This window comes from Aquarana catesbeiana, linkage group LG03 (assembly GCF_042186555.1).
Source record: "Aquarana catesbeiana isolate 2022-GZ linkage group LG03, ASM4218655v1, whole genome shotgun sequence".
NCBI lineage: Eukaryota > Metazoa > Chordata > Amphibia > Anura > Ranidae > Aquarana > Aquarana catesbeiana.
This window is the reverse complement of record NC_133326.1, coordinates 573,437,338-573,454,363: the sequence shown is the minus strand read 5'-3', so window position 1 is coordinate 573,454,363 and position 17,026 is coordinate 573,437,338. Positions and strand designations below refer to the sequence as shown.

The window sequence follows — 17,026 nt, the reverse complement described above, 5'->3', positions numbered from 1 at the left end:
TCATTTTTTAATAGAATGCAGCACCCTTTCCGGCATTGCAGCAACTGACAAGATGCCATGGAACTAGCTTGTGGCACAAACAGAATGCCTCCACAAATGCTTTTCAGCTAGGTAAGGAACAGGACAGATATTACAAGAAATTCCATTTACTGAACAAATCAATAGATACACCCTGAAAAAGAAACCCTAGGACATGGGTCTCCAAACTTTCTAAACAAAGGGCCATTTTATTGTTCTTCAGGCTTTATGGGGCCAGACTGTGGCAAGCAGGAGTAGAAATTTTCCTGGCATCAATGGGAATAAAACATTGCCACATTTGGAATTAGGGGGAGGAATAGTGCCCCATCCAGTAGCGGCCTGTCCATATGGGGCTCCGCCCCCCTAATCCATGCGCCCGGCCCCTAATCTACATGCAGGGCGCACTGGACGCATAGATTCCAATAAGGGTTTTTTTTTTTGGAAGCACATGAGCCTAAGGCTCTTATGGTCTTAAAAAAAGGGTGGGCTCGGGGCGCAGTCACTTGTGTGACAACAGCGAATTAATATTCTTCCTAATTCTCCTCCCAGCCAATCAGGATGCGGCTGCATGTCCTGAGACAAGATTGGCCAGGGAGTACCAGGACCCACTTCCTTTTCGGCCGGAAGGAGAAGGAACGGCCCTGAAGCGAGGTCTCCATGGGCAGCTCACCCGCAGCCACATCCAGCACTCCGGCTTGGACAGTGAAGGGAGATCAGTGTCATCCCGGATGGACTCGTCATCTGCCTCCTAAGGTAAGGAGGCCCTCCGCCTTCCCATCCGTCCATCTCCCGCCGGGAGAGTGGTACCACTGGGAGGAACAGTGCCCCATTGTTGGTGTCAGTGGAAGAAACAGTGGCCCATTGTTGGTGTCAGTTGGCAGAATAGAGTCTGCTATCAGTGGGAGGCATAGTACCCCAAGGGCCAGATAAAGGCCACAGTTTGGAGACCACTGCCTTAGGGGTTCTGAAAACTACACAATCTAATGAATTTGTCAAAAAATAATTTGTTCATGTTGCCATGAGAACATTTTAATATTCTGATGTTTATTTACTACCTAACCCCTAGTACACACTTTGTCGTACCAGATAAAAGTGCAGAACAAAAATTAAAAACTCCTGAACATCAGCTCTTCAGTGAAATATATTCTAAGCCTTCGTACAAACATAGAAGCCTTGCACCATTAGTCTACAGGCCTGAGACAGGTCTGCTGCAATGCTGTCTGATTACACCATATTCTAGTAAGCGCCATGCAATTTCCTAGGGTAAATTGAACAATATCCCATGGCCTGGGGAGGGACTGGGTTTCAAGCTGACAGTGTAAAATGTGTGGCGAATTCAAATTTAAAAAAGTAGATAAGATTGATCTACCCATAGCATGCGGGCTTGTACTACTTATTCTGTTTTCTGCACTTGGCTTCTGTGTACACTCACCCATGCATGTCAGGAGGAAGGCAACCTAGCTGACAGCACAGTTCCTACATAAATCCTTCTAGGAGCCAAGAAACCAAGGAGCAACGAACATGCCAAAAGAAAATTCTTGAATACTTTTGTTAGATAATTACCTCTCTTACTACAAAAATATATTCTAGAAGTCAAAGCACTTTCTATTGCATTGCTGCACCGGGAACAAACCTTTAATGCTTCTGGCACCCTCTAGTGGCAAAACAAAGCAACCAGACATAAATAGATGTCACTTCAACTTTAGAATTTGTAGGATATAGCACAGATCATCTACGCTGCACAAATATCAGATAAATGACCAGACTATCATTTATACATGCATTTCCAAGTGTAGCTGTTACTCATACAACACAAGGTCCTACTACAAAATTAATGCAGTCTAGACAGGATCTCCTTTCTCGATCTTAGGCAATCCAACTGCTGAGGCATTCTAAAACTACCAACAATGTACTACTTGCACATACATCTTACACAAGTATAAAGAGAATCAGTTTGGGGCCCACATTGAAATGGCCTGTTGAGTTCACAGCTATATAAATAGGCAGACTAAGCACACCAGGTCTATCTTTCAGAAAATGTGGCTGTAAACCTGTTTCCAGCGCAGCTTGGTTAATTTTCTATTTGTCTTTGGTCATTTTGAGATGCAAAAGAAAATAAGTGATAAGCTGTAAAAATGATCTACACAGTTCCTCAGGAAAATAGAAATTCCATGCTAAAGCTGAATTGGCACTCTTAAGTTATATATCCATGAAAAAAATACATGTATTTTAAAATACTGCAATAAAATTGCCCAAAATGTATCTTTATAGTTTTTCTCATAGTTCCCAAAACCGTAGAAATCAGGTTGACAGTAGGAATGTCTGAAATGTGAGCCAATCAAATTGCACAGTGCTGCCAGGTAAACATGTTTTCAGGCACTGGAGAGGGAGATAATAAGGCATGTGTAGGTTATATTGTCCAATGAGCAGGCAGGTGACACAGGAAGTTGCAGATAGTTCAATAAGTAGTCGGTTAACACAAGTTGCAGGGCTGCATTAAAGCGGAATTCCCACAAAAAAAAAAAAAAATTAAAAGTCTGCAGCTGCCGACTTTTAATAATAGGACACTTACCTGTCTCTGGGTCCAGCGATGCGGGGGGATCAAAGCCCCGCTTGTCTCCCCCTCCGCTCAGCGGCGCCGGCATTTTAACTGTGGACGCCGGGCTGTGGCTTCACAGCCAGGCACCCACTGCGCATACGCGAGCCGTGACTAGCCGCACAATTATCTGGGACCTGTCACGTGTCCCAGATGATTGCCTAGAGGAAGGGGGGAAAGCTGATCTCCCTTCCTGCGTCAAGGGAAGTGACGTCAGGAGGCAAGGTGTCGAAGGAGGCAGATTACGAGGGACCCCCTAGAAACAGGCATTAAAAAGGTGAGTAAAAAAAAAATTTCTCCAAATGTTTTTTTATTTTTTTTTCATGCACATTAATGATTTTTTTTTTGGGTGGAACTCCACTTTAATGTGTGGTGCGGTTACCCTTTGGATACATAATGTTAAAGTAGAAGTCCAGGCTAGACCAACTATGCTTAAAATGGCTCCCACCCCCTTCTAACTCCTATACCAACTACCCATTAAAAGAAATATGGATATACTTACCTATTCTCAGAGCATTTGGGTCATGTGATCTTTTCAGCATCCTGCTTCAGGGGAGAGGAGAGAACGCTGACAACGGATGGAATGCTGGGTGGTAATATCACCCATAGGCTTACTATGGGGCATCCATATGGCTATGGCTGTCCCTCTGACATTCCTGAAGCAGGCCACTGGGAGTCCATCATGTGACTGGACCAGAACCCCCTGAGAATAGGTAAGAAAATGCAGCTTTCTTCTACAGCCTAGTTAGTATTCGGTATTAGAAGAGGGGTGGGAGCCATTTTAAGCTTGGTTTTAGCCTGGACTTCACAAAAGTTGCCAAACAGTGGCTGAACAGAATACATCTGCAGTTTGAAAAGATCACATTTTAGAGGTTTTGAGATTTAACAGTTTGGATGAAGGTCAGCTTTAAATCACTGAACAATGTTCTCGCCAAGTCAGCTATATAATACAAATCAAGTGCTGATGTTGGGACATTGCACACAATTTTGCATGCAGTTTGATCTGGAGATAGGATATCGTTGCCCGATATAGTTTCTCAAACAAACCACACAGCAGAGATGCTCAACCATTTAATTAACCTTTTTTTATGGTAACAACAACCACCAATGTAGCAGAACATTTTGCAATTCTAACAGGTTAAAAAGAAACATCACAGTAGACAAATGTTCTCCATTTTCTCCTTTGGAAGCTTATTCTTGGAAAGCTGCTGAGACAAATAGGTGAAACCGAGCTGCAGGGTTTTAGGCCAGTCAATTCTTACACAACACCAAACAAAACCAAGGATTAATAAAGAATAGAAAAGGGTTGTCTGGTGTTCAGAGCAACTAATCAGATACAGAAATGTTTGTGCAACAAAATGGCAGTCGAACTGTTGCTTTGTGCAGCACACACTTTCCTTTTCTTTCATTCTGGATAAAGTAAAGCCAATGGGGTCGATTTACTAAAACTGGAGTGCGCAAAATCTGGTGCAGCTCTGCATATAAACCATCAGCTTCCAGATTTTGTTGTCAAAGCTTAATTGAACAAGCTGAAGTTAGAAACTGATTGGCTACCATGCACAGCTGCACCAGATTTTGCACTCTCCAGTGTGGCTACCAGACTTTTCTGTTTATACTTTAGACTTAACAATCTCCCAAAAAATTTATGCAACAGTAGCCTTAAGCTCTCCATAGACCGTTCGAATCTCGGCCAGGTCAGCAGGAACTGGCGGAGACTCAAATCATTTATGGGCAGGCTGAATGTACCAAAGTTGATTGATCGATCAACTTGGGTACAAAAAGCTTGCTGGATTATACATGTGATTATTGCAAGCGGTTGTTATAGCCTCTAGCAATAATCACTGTGTTCTGTGAACACAATAGCTTGGCGGGAGGGATTCCCCTGTTAACACAGTCTCTCCTCTGGCTGCAGGAAAGAAATTGGATCCGTCTATGGCTGGCCCTAGATGGATGTCAGTCTCTGCCTCCCAGGCTATAATACTAGTTCCATGGCCAAGAGGTTGTACCTATTCAGCCTCATTATGTGAGATATCACTGCCCATGGCTATTATGCAGTAATGGAGTCAGAGAAAGGCAGCATTCATCTAATGCTTCTCTTACAGTCAGTTCTAGTCTAAGAAAATTTTAATACGGCCACACAACTACATATTTGGCTTCTCAACTGTGAGTAATGCAATTTGCAACTGATATTCTTCAGACACACACAACAATTCAATATGGTATAACCTCACAAATCAGCAAGCTCTTTATTAAAGAATGAAGATATACGTCAACCATCATAAGTTGCTGTTGGCAGTGAGGAATGGACTGTGGTCCGGTGCCAGAGATGAGATTTGGGCAGTTCCCCTGCGTGGCAGCAGTCAGCAGCATGCACTGTAAGTTATATAGCCATCTATGCTGAAGGCAAAATGATGAGTGATACGGCCCAGGTATGTTGGTATTGCTCATTCTGATGCTTTAATCTCAGTGCAGTTGTTCTTATACCTTGAAAACTGGGGCTGCTCGATACAAAGGATGACCCTGAGCAGGGAAAAGTTTTTTTTACTATTAACTGTATTTACCACTTTCCCAGACATGAGTTCCAGGGCACAGCACACCCATGATGTGCCAGCTCTAGGATTATCACTGATTCCAGAAATCGGTTATTCGTAAAGTTGTCGGGAAAGAAACATGGTAGATGCCATTACTGACCTGCTAAAAATGCTAACTGTCTGGTTGTTTTGCTGATCCTGTGGCTTCAATGCAATAAGTCACTGACCCCAGACAAGCGTGTCAATCAAGAATACTGAAGAAAAGCGAGCCGTCCTTATCTGCATCCATTTTTCAGGTCAGTGACTAGCAAAGTGATCGTGTGGCCATTATTAGTGCTCATGTAGACCAGTGTTGTCAGACACAGCCTTTCCCATTCAAATGTATTGCTGATTAAATGCAAGCATTGAATGTAAAATGTAGTATTAGACCAAGAAAAGGCAGAGTTTGACCTGCTTTGCCTGCAATACAAATGCAATAGGACTTGCTGCACTTGAAGAAACACAATTCAGATGAAACACAGCTTCTGAACTAAATCTGTCCACATAGCCCTTATTTAGATATTCATAACAATCAGTAAAATAGCTTTAAAACAAGTCTCCACTGACTTCTGTAGCTGCAGGTTATGTGGAATAATTCATCCTAAAGGTTCATAGAAGAGGCACTGAAGCAAAACTATTGCCTGACAGCCTTCTAATTTAGACAAACTGCAGGTGCCATAAGCTGTTCAGAAAGGACTGCAACAATTTCAGAGTCTCTGTTGTGCATTTGTGAATATATTACTCCACGTTAACTGCAGCTACGGTCAGTGAAGATTTGATTTTAGGCAAATTTACTGCTTGTTACAAATCTCTAATACTTTAATGTGCATAGTTTCGGCACATGTTCACAAGCTCTTAGGTCAGCATCACGGCTGGGCAACTAGCATTTTCAGAAGGAAAAGACAGCAATAGCAGCCTCTGTGACAGGCTTTTCAGCACTGGAAAAGGAAGTCATGGAAGTCAGTCATGGTAGCCGGTTTCCCTGCCCTTACTTGTAGAGCTAGTGGTATGCTTTGTGCCCAATTAATTAGATTCTTGCCTTATGTAACATTTTCAACATAAAATTAAACTATACAGGTATAAATATAAGAAGCCTGACGCTCCATGCTGATAAAACTGGGAGAGAGGCATTTCATGGCAGATCACCCAGCATCTTTTTACAATTCAATGTTTCATGCAAATAATGCATAACATGTAAAAAGAACAAGCACAATTCTTGCTGTGTGAACTAAGTGCTGAATACTAATGGTTCAAAGGAATAACCCATCTTTTACACTCTTCTGTCACTTTCAGAGTCTTCATCATCTTCATAGACAGTGAGATCCAGAGTCAGCACTTGGCTGCACATTTCATCATGCTAAGAGAAAAAATGAAAAGGAAAAACTGACCTATTAGTACCAGAATAAACAGATTTTTAAAACAGCTTACCTGTAAAATCCTTTTCTTGGAGTACATCACGGGACACAGAGCACCATAATAATGACTATGTGGGTTATACGCTTACCTTTAGGTGATTGGACACTGGCAACCAATAGTAAGACGGTTCCTCCCATATAACCCCTCCTATACCAGAAGTACCTCAGTTTTGTAGCAAGCAATGACGATCCCAGAAAGAGGGTAGGGACCTCTGTGTCCCGTGATGTACTCCAAGAAAAGGACTTTACAGGTAAGCTGTTTTAAAAATCCGTTTTTCTTTATCGTACATCACGGGACACAGAGCACCATAATAATGACTATGTGGGATGTCCTAAAGCAATGCACCTGAGGGGGGGAAACACATTATCCCTAAGCCCCACGGGCCTGAGACTATAAAGCTGCCTGCAACACGCTGTGGCCAAAAACAGCCTCTTTTTGAGATCTCACATCCACCTGGTAAAACCTGGTGAACGTATGAACTGAAGACTACGCGACCGCTTTGCAAACCTGAGCCATACACACCTGTTGGCGTACTGCCCATGATGCACTAATCCCTCTAGTGGAGTGTGCTTTTAAATCCCGGGGTGGAACCCCGCGCTTTAATCCATACGCCTGGATAATAGTCTGACGAATCCACCTGGATATAGTTGAACTTGTTGCCAGCTGTCCTTTTTTAGGACCCTCAGGCAAGACAAAAAAAACAGTCAGTCTTCCGAAAGGGAGCTGACATTTCCAAGTAAACTTTTATCGCCCTCACCACATCTAGTGAGTGAAGCGACCTTTCCTCCCTAGTCTTAGGGTTTGGAAAAAAGAAAGGTAAAATGATATCCTGATTCAAATGAAATTTGGAAACCACCTTCGGTAGAAATTCCGGATGAGGGAGCATGACCACTCTGTCCTGATGAAGAATCATAAAAGGTTCTTTGCAAGAAAGGGCGGCCAATTCTGACACCCTTCTAGCCGATGATATAGATAAAAAAAGACTAATTTTCTGGTCAATAAGACAAAAGGAATATGCCTAAGAGGTTAAAACGGTTGACTCTGTAGGGCTGACAGTACCAAATTTAGGTCCCAGGGACATAAAGGTGGTTTAACCCGCAGCCTCAAGTGTGTTACACCCTTGACAAAGGTTCGCACCAAAGAATGGGATGCAATTGGTCTTTGGAAAAAAAAAAAAACGATAAGGCTGAAATCTGTCCTTTAATTGTCCCTAAAGCGAGCTGCAAGTCTACTCCTGCTTGCAGAAAGGCGAGAACCCTTCCAATCGTATACCTACGAGGGTTCCATTTTCTTTCCTCACACCAAGAAATGTATGACTTCCAGACTCTATAATAGATAGCTCTAGAAACTGACTTTCTAGCGTTTATCAAAGAAGACAAGACTGAACCCATAATACCACGGTCTTTCAATATTCTGGTCTCAATAGCCAGGCCATCAAATTCAGCAACTATAAAGAAGGATGGAATATGGGCCCTTGAGACAACAGGTCTGGACGGCAAGGAAGGACCAATGGTTCCCCTACTGCCAACTTCACAATCTCCGAGTACCATGATCTCCTGGGCCACTAAGATCACCGGCTTTCATTCCTCCTGTATTCTACGTAGTAAGTGCGGCAGAATTTGGATCGGAGGGAAAGCATATATCAGAGAATACTGATCCCAAGGAACTACTAATGCGTCTATCACGACAGCTAGCGGATCCTTGGTCCTGGATACAAACCTATCCAGCTTGGCATTGAATCCGGATGCCAGCAGATCCACATCTGGGGTCCCCCAATATTGGCAGATCTGTAGAAAAACCTCGGGATGCAGGGACCATTCCCCTGGTAACAATTTCTTGCGACTTACGAAATCCGCCTGCCAATTGTCCACCCCCAGAATAAACACTGCCGACAGAAACGGCACATGTTTTTCTGCCAAGTCAATATATGATCTACCTCTCTTTGGGCTGCCCGACTCCTGGTACCTCCCTCGTGGTTTATATATGCCACTACCGTGGAGTTGTCAGACTGGACTCTGACAGGAAGACCCCGCAATCTGGATGTCCAGAATCGCAGAGCTAGACAAGCTGCCTTTTCTTGGGCGGTGTCCAAGACCAGACCCAGATACACCAAGGCTTGGGTCAGACAAAGAGCTGACTTGTCCATATTTAGCATCCAACCTAGGCGTTGTAAAACCTGTACTGTTCTTGACACGTTTTGAATCAGTATGGGGCGAGAGCATTCCCTTAGAAAAAGATCGTCCAGATATCCTACTACGAAGACTTTCTGAGACCTTAGGGAAGCCAACACCAGGGCCAGAATCTTTGTGAAAACCCTGGGGGCCGTGGCCAGACCGAAAGGTAGTGCCACAAATTGGAAATGGCTGCCCTCTACAGCGAAGCGTAAGAACCTTTGATGTGGACCAAAGATCGGCACATGAAGGTACGCGTCCTTGATATCTATGGACGCTAAATAGTCTCCCTTTCTCAGGGATTTTATTATTGAACGAACCGACTCCATGCGGAAGGATCGGACGTCTACAAAGAAGTTGAGAGCCTTGAGGTCCAAAATGGGCCTTACTTCCCCCCATTTGGTTTTGGCACGGTAAATAGGTTTGAGTAAAACACCTTGAATCTTTCCTCGTGCGGAACCTTTACAATTACCCCGTGCATCAGCAGATGGTGTAAAGCTAAAAATAGGCATCCTCTTTTCTCTGGATCCGACGGAACTCTTGAGTACAGAAACCGATTCGGGGGGATCGCCCGGAACTCTATTCTGTAACCGTATTTTACAGTGGAAATGACCCATCTGTCTTGAACCAGTTCTCCCCAGGCCTCCCCAAACAGCCGAAGCCTGCACCCCACCCGTGAGAGCGGGGGTGCCCCTTCACAAGGTAGACTTGGAGCTGCGCTTGGGTGGCTTTAGGGTCCAGGGCTTCTTCTGACCCTGGGGTCTTTTGAAGCAAGACGGCTGAGGCCGTCGATACCGCTTAGGGGAAGAAGCACTAGGTCCTGGAGCATTGGGAATCTTATAAGAGGGTTGCTTCCCTTTCTTTTTAATAGGGAGTAGGGCACTCTTTCCTCCAGAGATCTTTTGGATATATTTATCCAGATCCTCGCCAAACAAGCGCACTCCATGGAATGGAAAAGCTGCGAGTAGCCTTTTACATGGCTTTTCAGCAGACCAGTTCTTTAGCCACAAGACTGCGCATATGAACTGACAGTAACGCAAAACGAGACATCTGTTGGATTGAGTCTTTCAATGCATCTACTGCAAAACATAAGGCATGAGGAATCTCCGATAACTCCTCGGCAGATTCCTCCTGGCAAGGTATGTTCCTTACCAACCTTTTAAAGCGATCCTTTAGGGATTGGCAAATCCCAATAGTTGCAACTGCTGGCTGAACTGCTGCACCAGCCACCGAAAAGGAGGCCTTTAATAAGGACTCTAGCTTTTTTATTAGCCGGATCCTTGAATACCTGGGCATTATCCACTGGACAGGTTAAACTTTTATATACAGAAGATATGGCAGCGTCCACCAAAGGTGTGCTCCATTTCTTCCTGAACTTCTCCTCCATAGGATATAAGACAGAAAACCTTTTTGGAGGTAAGTATATCCTATCAGGGTGCTCCCAGTCCACGTAAACCACCTGCTCCAGTAACGGATGCAAAGGGAACACTTGGAAAATTTGATGAAGTCGCAAAGATCCCAAAGTAGAACAGGAGAGTGCAGACTCCTGAACCGGGGGTAACTTAAACCCAATTCGTACCATCTCAATTAGAGATTGGATAAACAATTTTTGGGAATGGGAGGCTGAAATTGGCTCTTCAGAGCCAGAGTCCTCAGCCGAGGATCCTTCATGACCACCTCTTCCAAATCCTCTGCCCATTCTGGTTCCAGGTCACCTGGACCCATCTGGCTATAAGAGTCCTGGTGCTCTAGTGACTCTCCACTTGGCCCAGGCTCAAGGGAGGGAGATCTATTACGCTTCCTCCCCCCGTGTTACAGAGGCAATCATGCCAGCTATTTTGCCCTCAAGGCCCGCTAAGGCAGATGCCAAATCCTCCTTTGTAAGATAAGCCGAGGCAGGTATATTGGTAGTGGCCACTATGCCTGACAAATGCAATGGCTCAGCCAGGCCAGATGCCGCAGGTCTTTCAGGAGAAACTGAGGCTGCATCAGCATGGGGTTGGTCTCCTGTTCTTAAAGGAGGTACTCTTACCCCTGTGCTTGCCTTGTTCCCTATACCTCGTTTTCTGGAAGACATTGCTTACACACAAGGAAGAAAAGGAGTACTCCCCACAAACTATAACCAGCCTTTAACCTGTCACCACTGTGTCCAAGACTACCAGACTCAAGTGCCCAACTATCGCTCTGTGTTGTCCACGCGCACGCCAGGAGCTCCATGCTTATAAAGCATTAGCTTGAGAGTGAGCACGCGCATCAGCGACGGCGGCACGCACGCACCATCCTGACGCACGCGGCGCATCTGCGATGCGCACACCAGGGGCGCACACACACACCGGCGGCAGGCACGCGCATGCTAGTATTCAAAAAGTGCGCACCAAACCGGCCATCTGTAATCTCAGACACAGGCTCAAGGTTACCAGCAGTTTCAAAAGGAAAATACATTATATATATATATATATCCCAATGGGAGTACTCCCCATCCCAAGCAGCAGGGCCTGTCTTACCAGGCCCAATCTTCTCCCATCACGGCGGGTAGCGCCTCTAAGGACCTTCGGGGGCTGGGTCCCCCATATATTGGGGTCCACACCCCTGGACCTGTAAAGCACCCTTTCTGGTTTACCTTGGGCAAGATTGACCAGGAATACCAACTTAACAAGGGTCCAGCGCCTATATAGGACACATTACAAGCAATACCTCGTTTTTGAACCGAGGTTCGGGTAGCATCCACTTTAGCTTTGTTAAGCCATCCAAATGGATCCGATTATAACGCCCTCGGTGGGACATTTTTGAAGAAATTTTTTTTTTTTTTTTTTATCCAACAAGATTTTATTGAGTTTGCAGGGAAAGCATTACAAACATTGTAAACAGGATTACACAGTACCTCTTATGCAACACATAATCCAATAGCCAAGTAACAATCTCAATATAACAGCTAAAAGCTTGTTCCAATCACAGTTAACCTCTATCCATGTCTCACCCGGCATTGATTCCTAACAACCTGTCATATACCAGTTCCATAGGTGCTAATCCCGGTACATCTAACCATGGACCCCATATTTTCTCAAATTTTGGCATGCTTCCTCTATGTTGGTAAATCAACTTTTCCATTTTTAGAGTCGTGTTAATACTTTCAGTCCACTCCTTGACAGTCGGGGACCTATCGGACTTCCAGTGAGTCATAATCAGCCTTCTGGCCTGAAAAAGTACTCTATGCACAGCTTCTCTGTTGTGTCCCTCCCATTCGTATTCCTCCAAAGCACCCAAGAGACACGCTCTAGGATCCTGTGGAAGACTCGCATTAAAGATTGAGTTAATATTTTGCACCACTCCTGCCCAATACATGTGTAACTTGGGGCATCTCCACAGCATGTGTATCAGGTCACCATGTTCACGTTTACATCTAGTACATGTTGGTTCCGTCAGCCTGTTCATTAAATGTAACCTGTGCGGAGTATAATATGTTCTCAATAGTATATATAGTTGGGTGAGTTTTTGTGACACATTAAGTGAACATGGGTTCACTGCCTGAAAGATCTCCTCCCACTGATCCCCGTCTAGCTGTCCCACCTCTGCCTCCCACTTCTCCCTCACCCTCAAGGGATGATGTCCCATCACGGATTGCAACAGGATGGCATAGCATTGGGAGATAAATCCCTTAGATGAGCCAGCATCCCCCAGAAGGTTGAAAACCGGGGTTGGCGATAAGTGCCACTCTGAAGAGCGGCCCTGTGTCTGTACTGCGTGTCTGAGTTGCATATAGTAAAATAACATTGATGCTGGCAGATTATACGCTTCTTTTAAATCAGAAAATGTGCGCAGCACACCCTCCCTAAATATATGCTTTATATGAGTGATTCCAAACTGCTTCCAAAGAGCTCCGCATTGTAGTTTAGCTAGTTCCCCATATGTGTCATTGTGCCAAATAGGACTATATTCCGTATATCCATCTACGTTCTGGAGATATTTGGTCTTATTCCACACCTTTTGAATCAGACTGAACGTTGGGTATTTTTTATGTGGTTTAGTGAAGGCCAACGCCTCTAAAGCCATGTGAATCGGTCCCTTACCCACTGTGTGAATCATTAGCCTGTGGGATGAGTTTTGTGACGGGACAAATGTACCAATCAGATACTGCAGTTGAGAGGCCAGATAGTACAGCCATGGGTTGGGCAATGCCAATCCACCACAGTCCTTGGGTCTCTGTAGATGTTCTAATTTGATCCGGGCGGGTCCATTTTTCCAAATAAGGGTTCGGAAAATGGCATTTACTATGTGAAATATTTTTAAGGGGATAACCATAGGGGTATTATGTAGAAAATAAAGTAGCTGTGGCATGAGAATCATCTTCACTAGGTTTACTCTACCTGCTACTGACATTAAGAGAGAGTTCCAGGTCTTAATTTTGTCTCTGAAGCGCTGTAGGAGTGGAAATATATTTAAATGTATGAAGTCCCGGGGCTGGGACGTGATTTGGATCCCCAAGTATTTGAAGGTAGTGGCAACCGGGATGGGACAAGTGGAGCACACCTCCTGTGATTCATCTCCATCTAATAAAAGAAGGGCAGACTTTGACCAATTTATATGCAGGCCAGAGAACTTCCCGAATTTAGATATGGTCGACATGGCCTCCTGAAGGGAGGGGCCGGTGTCACCGAGTAGGAGCATGGTGTCATCGGCGTACAACATAATTTTTTCCTGCATGTCACCGTAACAGAAGCCTGTAATGCTCCGATTTGCCCTGATCCCGATCGCCAATGGTTCAATAGCCAACGCGAAGAGGAGAGGAGACAGGGGACATCCCTGTCTCGTACCCCTCCTCAGCACGAAGCTTGAGGAAAGATAGCCGGAAACCCTCACAGCGGCCTCCGGTCGACTATAGAGGAGCCTAATCCAAGAAACAAACTGGGGGCCAAATCCAAAACTCTGTAAGACCGACCACAGATAATTCCAGTCTATGCTGTCAAATGCCTTAGTGGCATCCAGTGACAGCAAGGCCCTGGAACCCATATTGTCTGCCTTGGATTGCATATTAAGGAATAGTCTTCTCAAATTAACTGCCGTCGATTTATTGGGCATGAAACCGGCTTGGTCTCCATGGACAATTGAAGAAATAACTCCATTTAATCTAATGGCCAGAGCTTTCGCTAATATTTTCACGTCACTCTGTAGCAGGGAAATCGGGCGATACGCCCCTGGATCTACTGGATCCTTACCAGGTTTGAGTAACAAAATGATATTGGCCTTTGACATTGATCCTGGTAGGCGGCCTTCCTCCCGAGCTCTATTAAAGACTTTAAGCAACTGGGGTAGTAACTCAGTAGGATACTGTTTATATATTTCTATGGGAATTCCGTCTTACCCGGGCGCTTTGCAGTTAGGAAAAGATCCAACCGCCTCCTGTAGTTCTTCCACTGTAAGGGGATTCTCCAAGAGCCCTCTCTGATCTTTGTTTAATCTAGGGAAATCTATCTGTCCTAAGTATTGTTCTAACTCCTCAGATGTATAAGATGTACCCGGCTTATACAAATCTTCATAAAACGCGTTTAGTTCCTGCAGCACCTTTTCAGGCGTGTTAACTATGTTACCCTCCTTAGTCCTAATAGCTCCTATAGTTGGGGACTTCTGGTATGAATTTGCGATTCTCGCCAGTATGCGGCCTGTTTTCTCGCCCTCCTCAAAAAACGCCTGCTTAGCAAAGAATCTCTTCTTGTCGGCCGATGAGGACAGCAGTTGGCGATATGCAGAAAGAGCCGCCTGCCATGCCTCCTTGGTCGAATCAGGATCCGTGACATATACTTGTTCCATCTCTTGTACTCTAGTTTCAAGTTCATTTTTAAGTGCTGAAGAGTCTTGTTTAACCTTATTCATTTCAGCAATTAACACACCCCTCAAATATGCCTTAAAGGCATCCCATTGCCCAATCATCGATTCATTTGGATCCTGGGTGCGGAAAAACTCACACATGCTCCCAACTATCCCCTCGTGTGAGCGGAATAGTTTCAACCAAAAAGCATTGAATTTCCAAGGGGCTTTAGGTAATGTAATTATTGGGGCAATTATAAGCCGTATAACCACTGGTGAGTGATCTGATACACTGCGGGGCCTATGCATCACATCAGAAACAAACGGGAGCATGTTTAAGCTGCACACCCCCAGGTCAATTCTAGATAAACAACCATGGGTTTTGGAAAAACATGTAAATTGTCTAACTCCTGGGTTCCTATGTCTCCAGACATCCACCCAGCCCACCTCTTGCAACAACCGCGCCAGGGGGGTAGCCCTGGAGAGGGCAGAGGCTCCGGGTCCTGGGTGTCTATCTTCAACTGGATTTAAGCAGCAATTAAAGTCCCCCGTTACCAACAGCGGTGCGTCAGGCCTGCCATCCATAAATGTCAACAGAGACCTAAGCACCGCCGCCGTGAAGGGGGGAGGAATATATACCACCGCCAGCACACAAGTCAGTGTACCCAACCTGCAATGGAGAAAAACATAACGACCTTCACTATCAATTTCATTTGTGATGTCTTCAAAGTCCAGGTTGCCATGGATCAACACGCTCACCCCCCTAGAATAGGAGGTGTGCGTGGAGTGATAGGCCTTTCCTACCCAGGAGTATCCCAGGAAGCTCACAGTGTCCGCCGTCAAGTGGGTCTCCTGGTAGTAGAGAATTCCGGGGATGTACTTCTTCAAACACATGCGAATCATGGTGCGCTTCAATGGGGAGTGTAGTCCCCTAACGTTCCAGGATACTAATGGGATGTCTGCCATGTCTGCTTGTAGGTGAGTAGTATTGACCGGTACTTTGTGTGCACCTGTGCACGGTAGTGGATCCATTTCTGTAGCGAGGTTCTGCTAGGTTTGCCGTAGGTTTGATGAATTCGTGTCCTGTTGAGGTATCATTCGTTCTGCTTGTAACTCTTATTGCTAGGATCTTCCCCGCTTCAGTGGGGGGTGGTGAAAAAGAAAACTCTCTTGTGCTATAAACTGCACATTCTGCCAACATGGCAACTTTAGCAACGTGTGCGACATTCCATCGCTCTTTTTTACTGAAAATGATCATTCGTAAATTCAACTTTTAGTCCAATTCGCTCTCATTGCACTGCTTAGGAATATTCAGTCCCCCAGCCAAGGAACATCTGTCAACACTGGAAATAGAGGATAGGGTATGTTCTGGTTGCCCATCTAGAAAAAAGGAACAGAGTAACATTTTCTAGTATCCCAGCTCTCTGCAAGTAGCCGGTTCAGTCCTTTCAGTCTTCGTCTTGTGAAGCCTGCCGTTTCAGTGCCTGCTCATTTCTATCCAACCAGACTGAAGCGTCCTTAGCGGATTCAAAGAATTGTGCTTGGCCTCTCACCACAATCCGAAGTTTCGCTGGATATAGCATAGCGTATGGGAGTTGCAAAAGTCTCAATCTGCGTTTCACGTCAGTGAATTTAGCTCTGCGCCTCTGGACTTCTGCCGAGAAGTCCGGGTAGAAGGATACCCGGACACCATTGTGGAGAACATTTGCCTTCTCTCGAGCATGTCTCAGCACTGCTTCTCTATCCTTGTAATGTAAAATTCTTGCAAGAATGGATCTTGGAGGGCCCCCTGGTGGAGGAGGGCGTGAGGGCACTCTGTGAACACGTTCCACCGCAAACATTGGGGAGAATGCATTTTTCCCAAAAAGTTCCATTAGCCAGTTTTCAACATAGGTAGTGGGGTCCCTGCCCTCCACCTTCTCAGGCAGCCCCACTATGCGAACATTGTTTCGCCTTAAGCGATTTTCCAAATCCTCAGCATGATCGCATGCATCCCTGGCTAATTGCAGTGCTGTTCTGGTATCTTGTGTTATAGGTGGTAATTGGTCTTCCATGTCACTGACTCTGCTTTCCACAGCCGTGGTGCGCTCACGTATTTTTTGCATGTCTTGCCTTAGTAATGACACATCTTCTCTCAGGCCCCCAAATTGCTCCCTCAAGGTGTTAACTGAAGCTGTGCAGTTGTTCACAGCTCTGAGTATATCAGCTAAAGTAGGCTGTACAGCGTCCGGGTCCGCTGAGCTTTGTTGTTCCCCAGATGCAAGGGCTGACTGCTCCCCCTCCTCCTCTCCCCAGAGCATCTGTGTGTTGTCTGCCTGCATAGCATGTGTCCCAGCCTGGCTGGATGACTGCTCTGTTCCCAATGTCCCAGCCATTTTCTGTGCATAGTAGATCATATCTCTAGGGGCGTCTTTACCAGTGAATTTTGGCGTCTTACTTGCTTTAGACCAAGA

The 17,026-nt window shown here is 45.2% G+C and overlaps 1 protein-coding gene across 1 annotated transcript in view; it reads right to left on the bottom strand.

Moving 5' to 3' along the window:
* Positions 1-3,672: 3,672 nt before the first annotated feature.
* Positions 3,673-17,026, bottom strand: part of SMC1B (structural maintenance of chromosomes 1B) — a 197,669-nt gene continuing 184,315 nt past the window's right edge. The window contains exon 25 of the mRNA XM_073621917.1: positions 3,673-6,541. Within this exon, the coding sequence (XP_073478018.1) occupies positions 6,455-6,541 (87 nt within the window). The 3' untranslated portion in view covers positions 3,673-6,454. The remainder of the gene's footprint in view (positions 6,542-17,026) is intronic.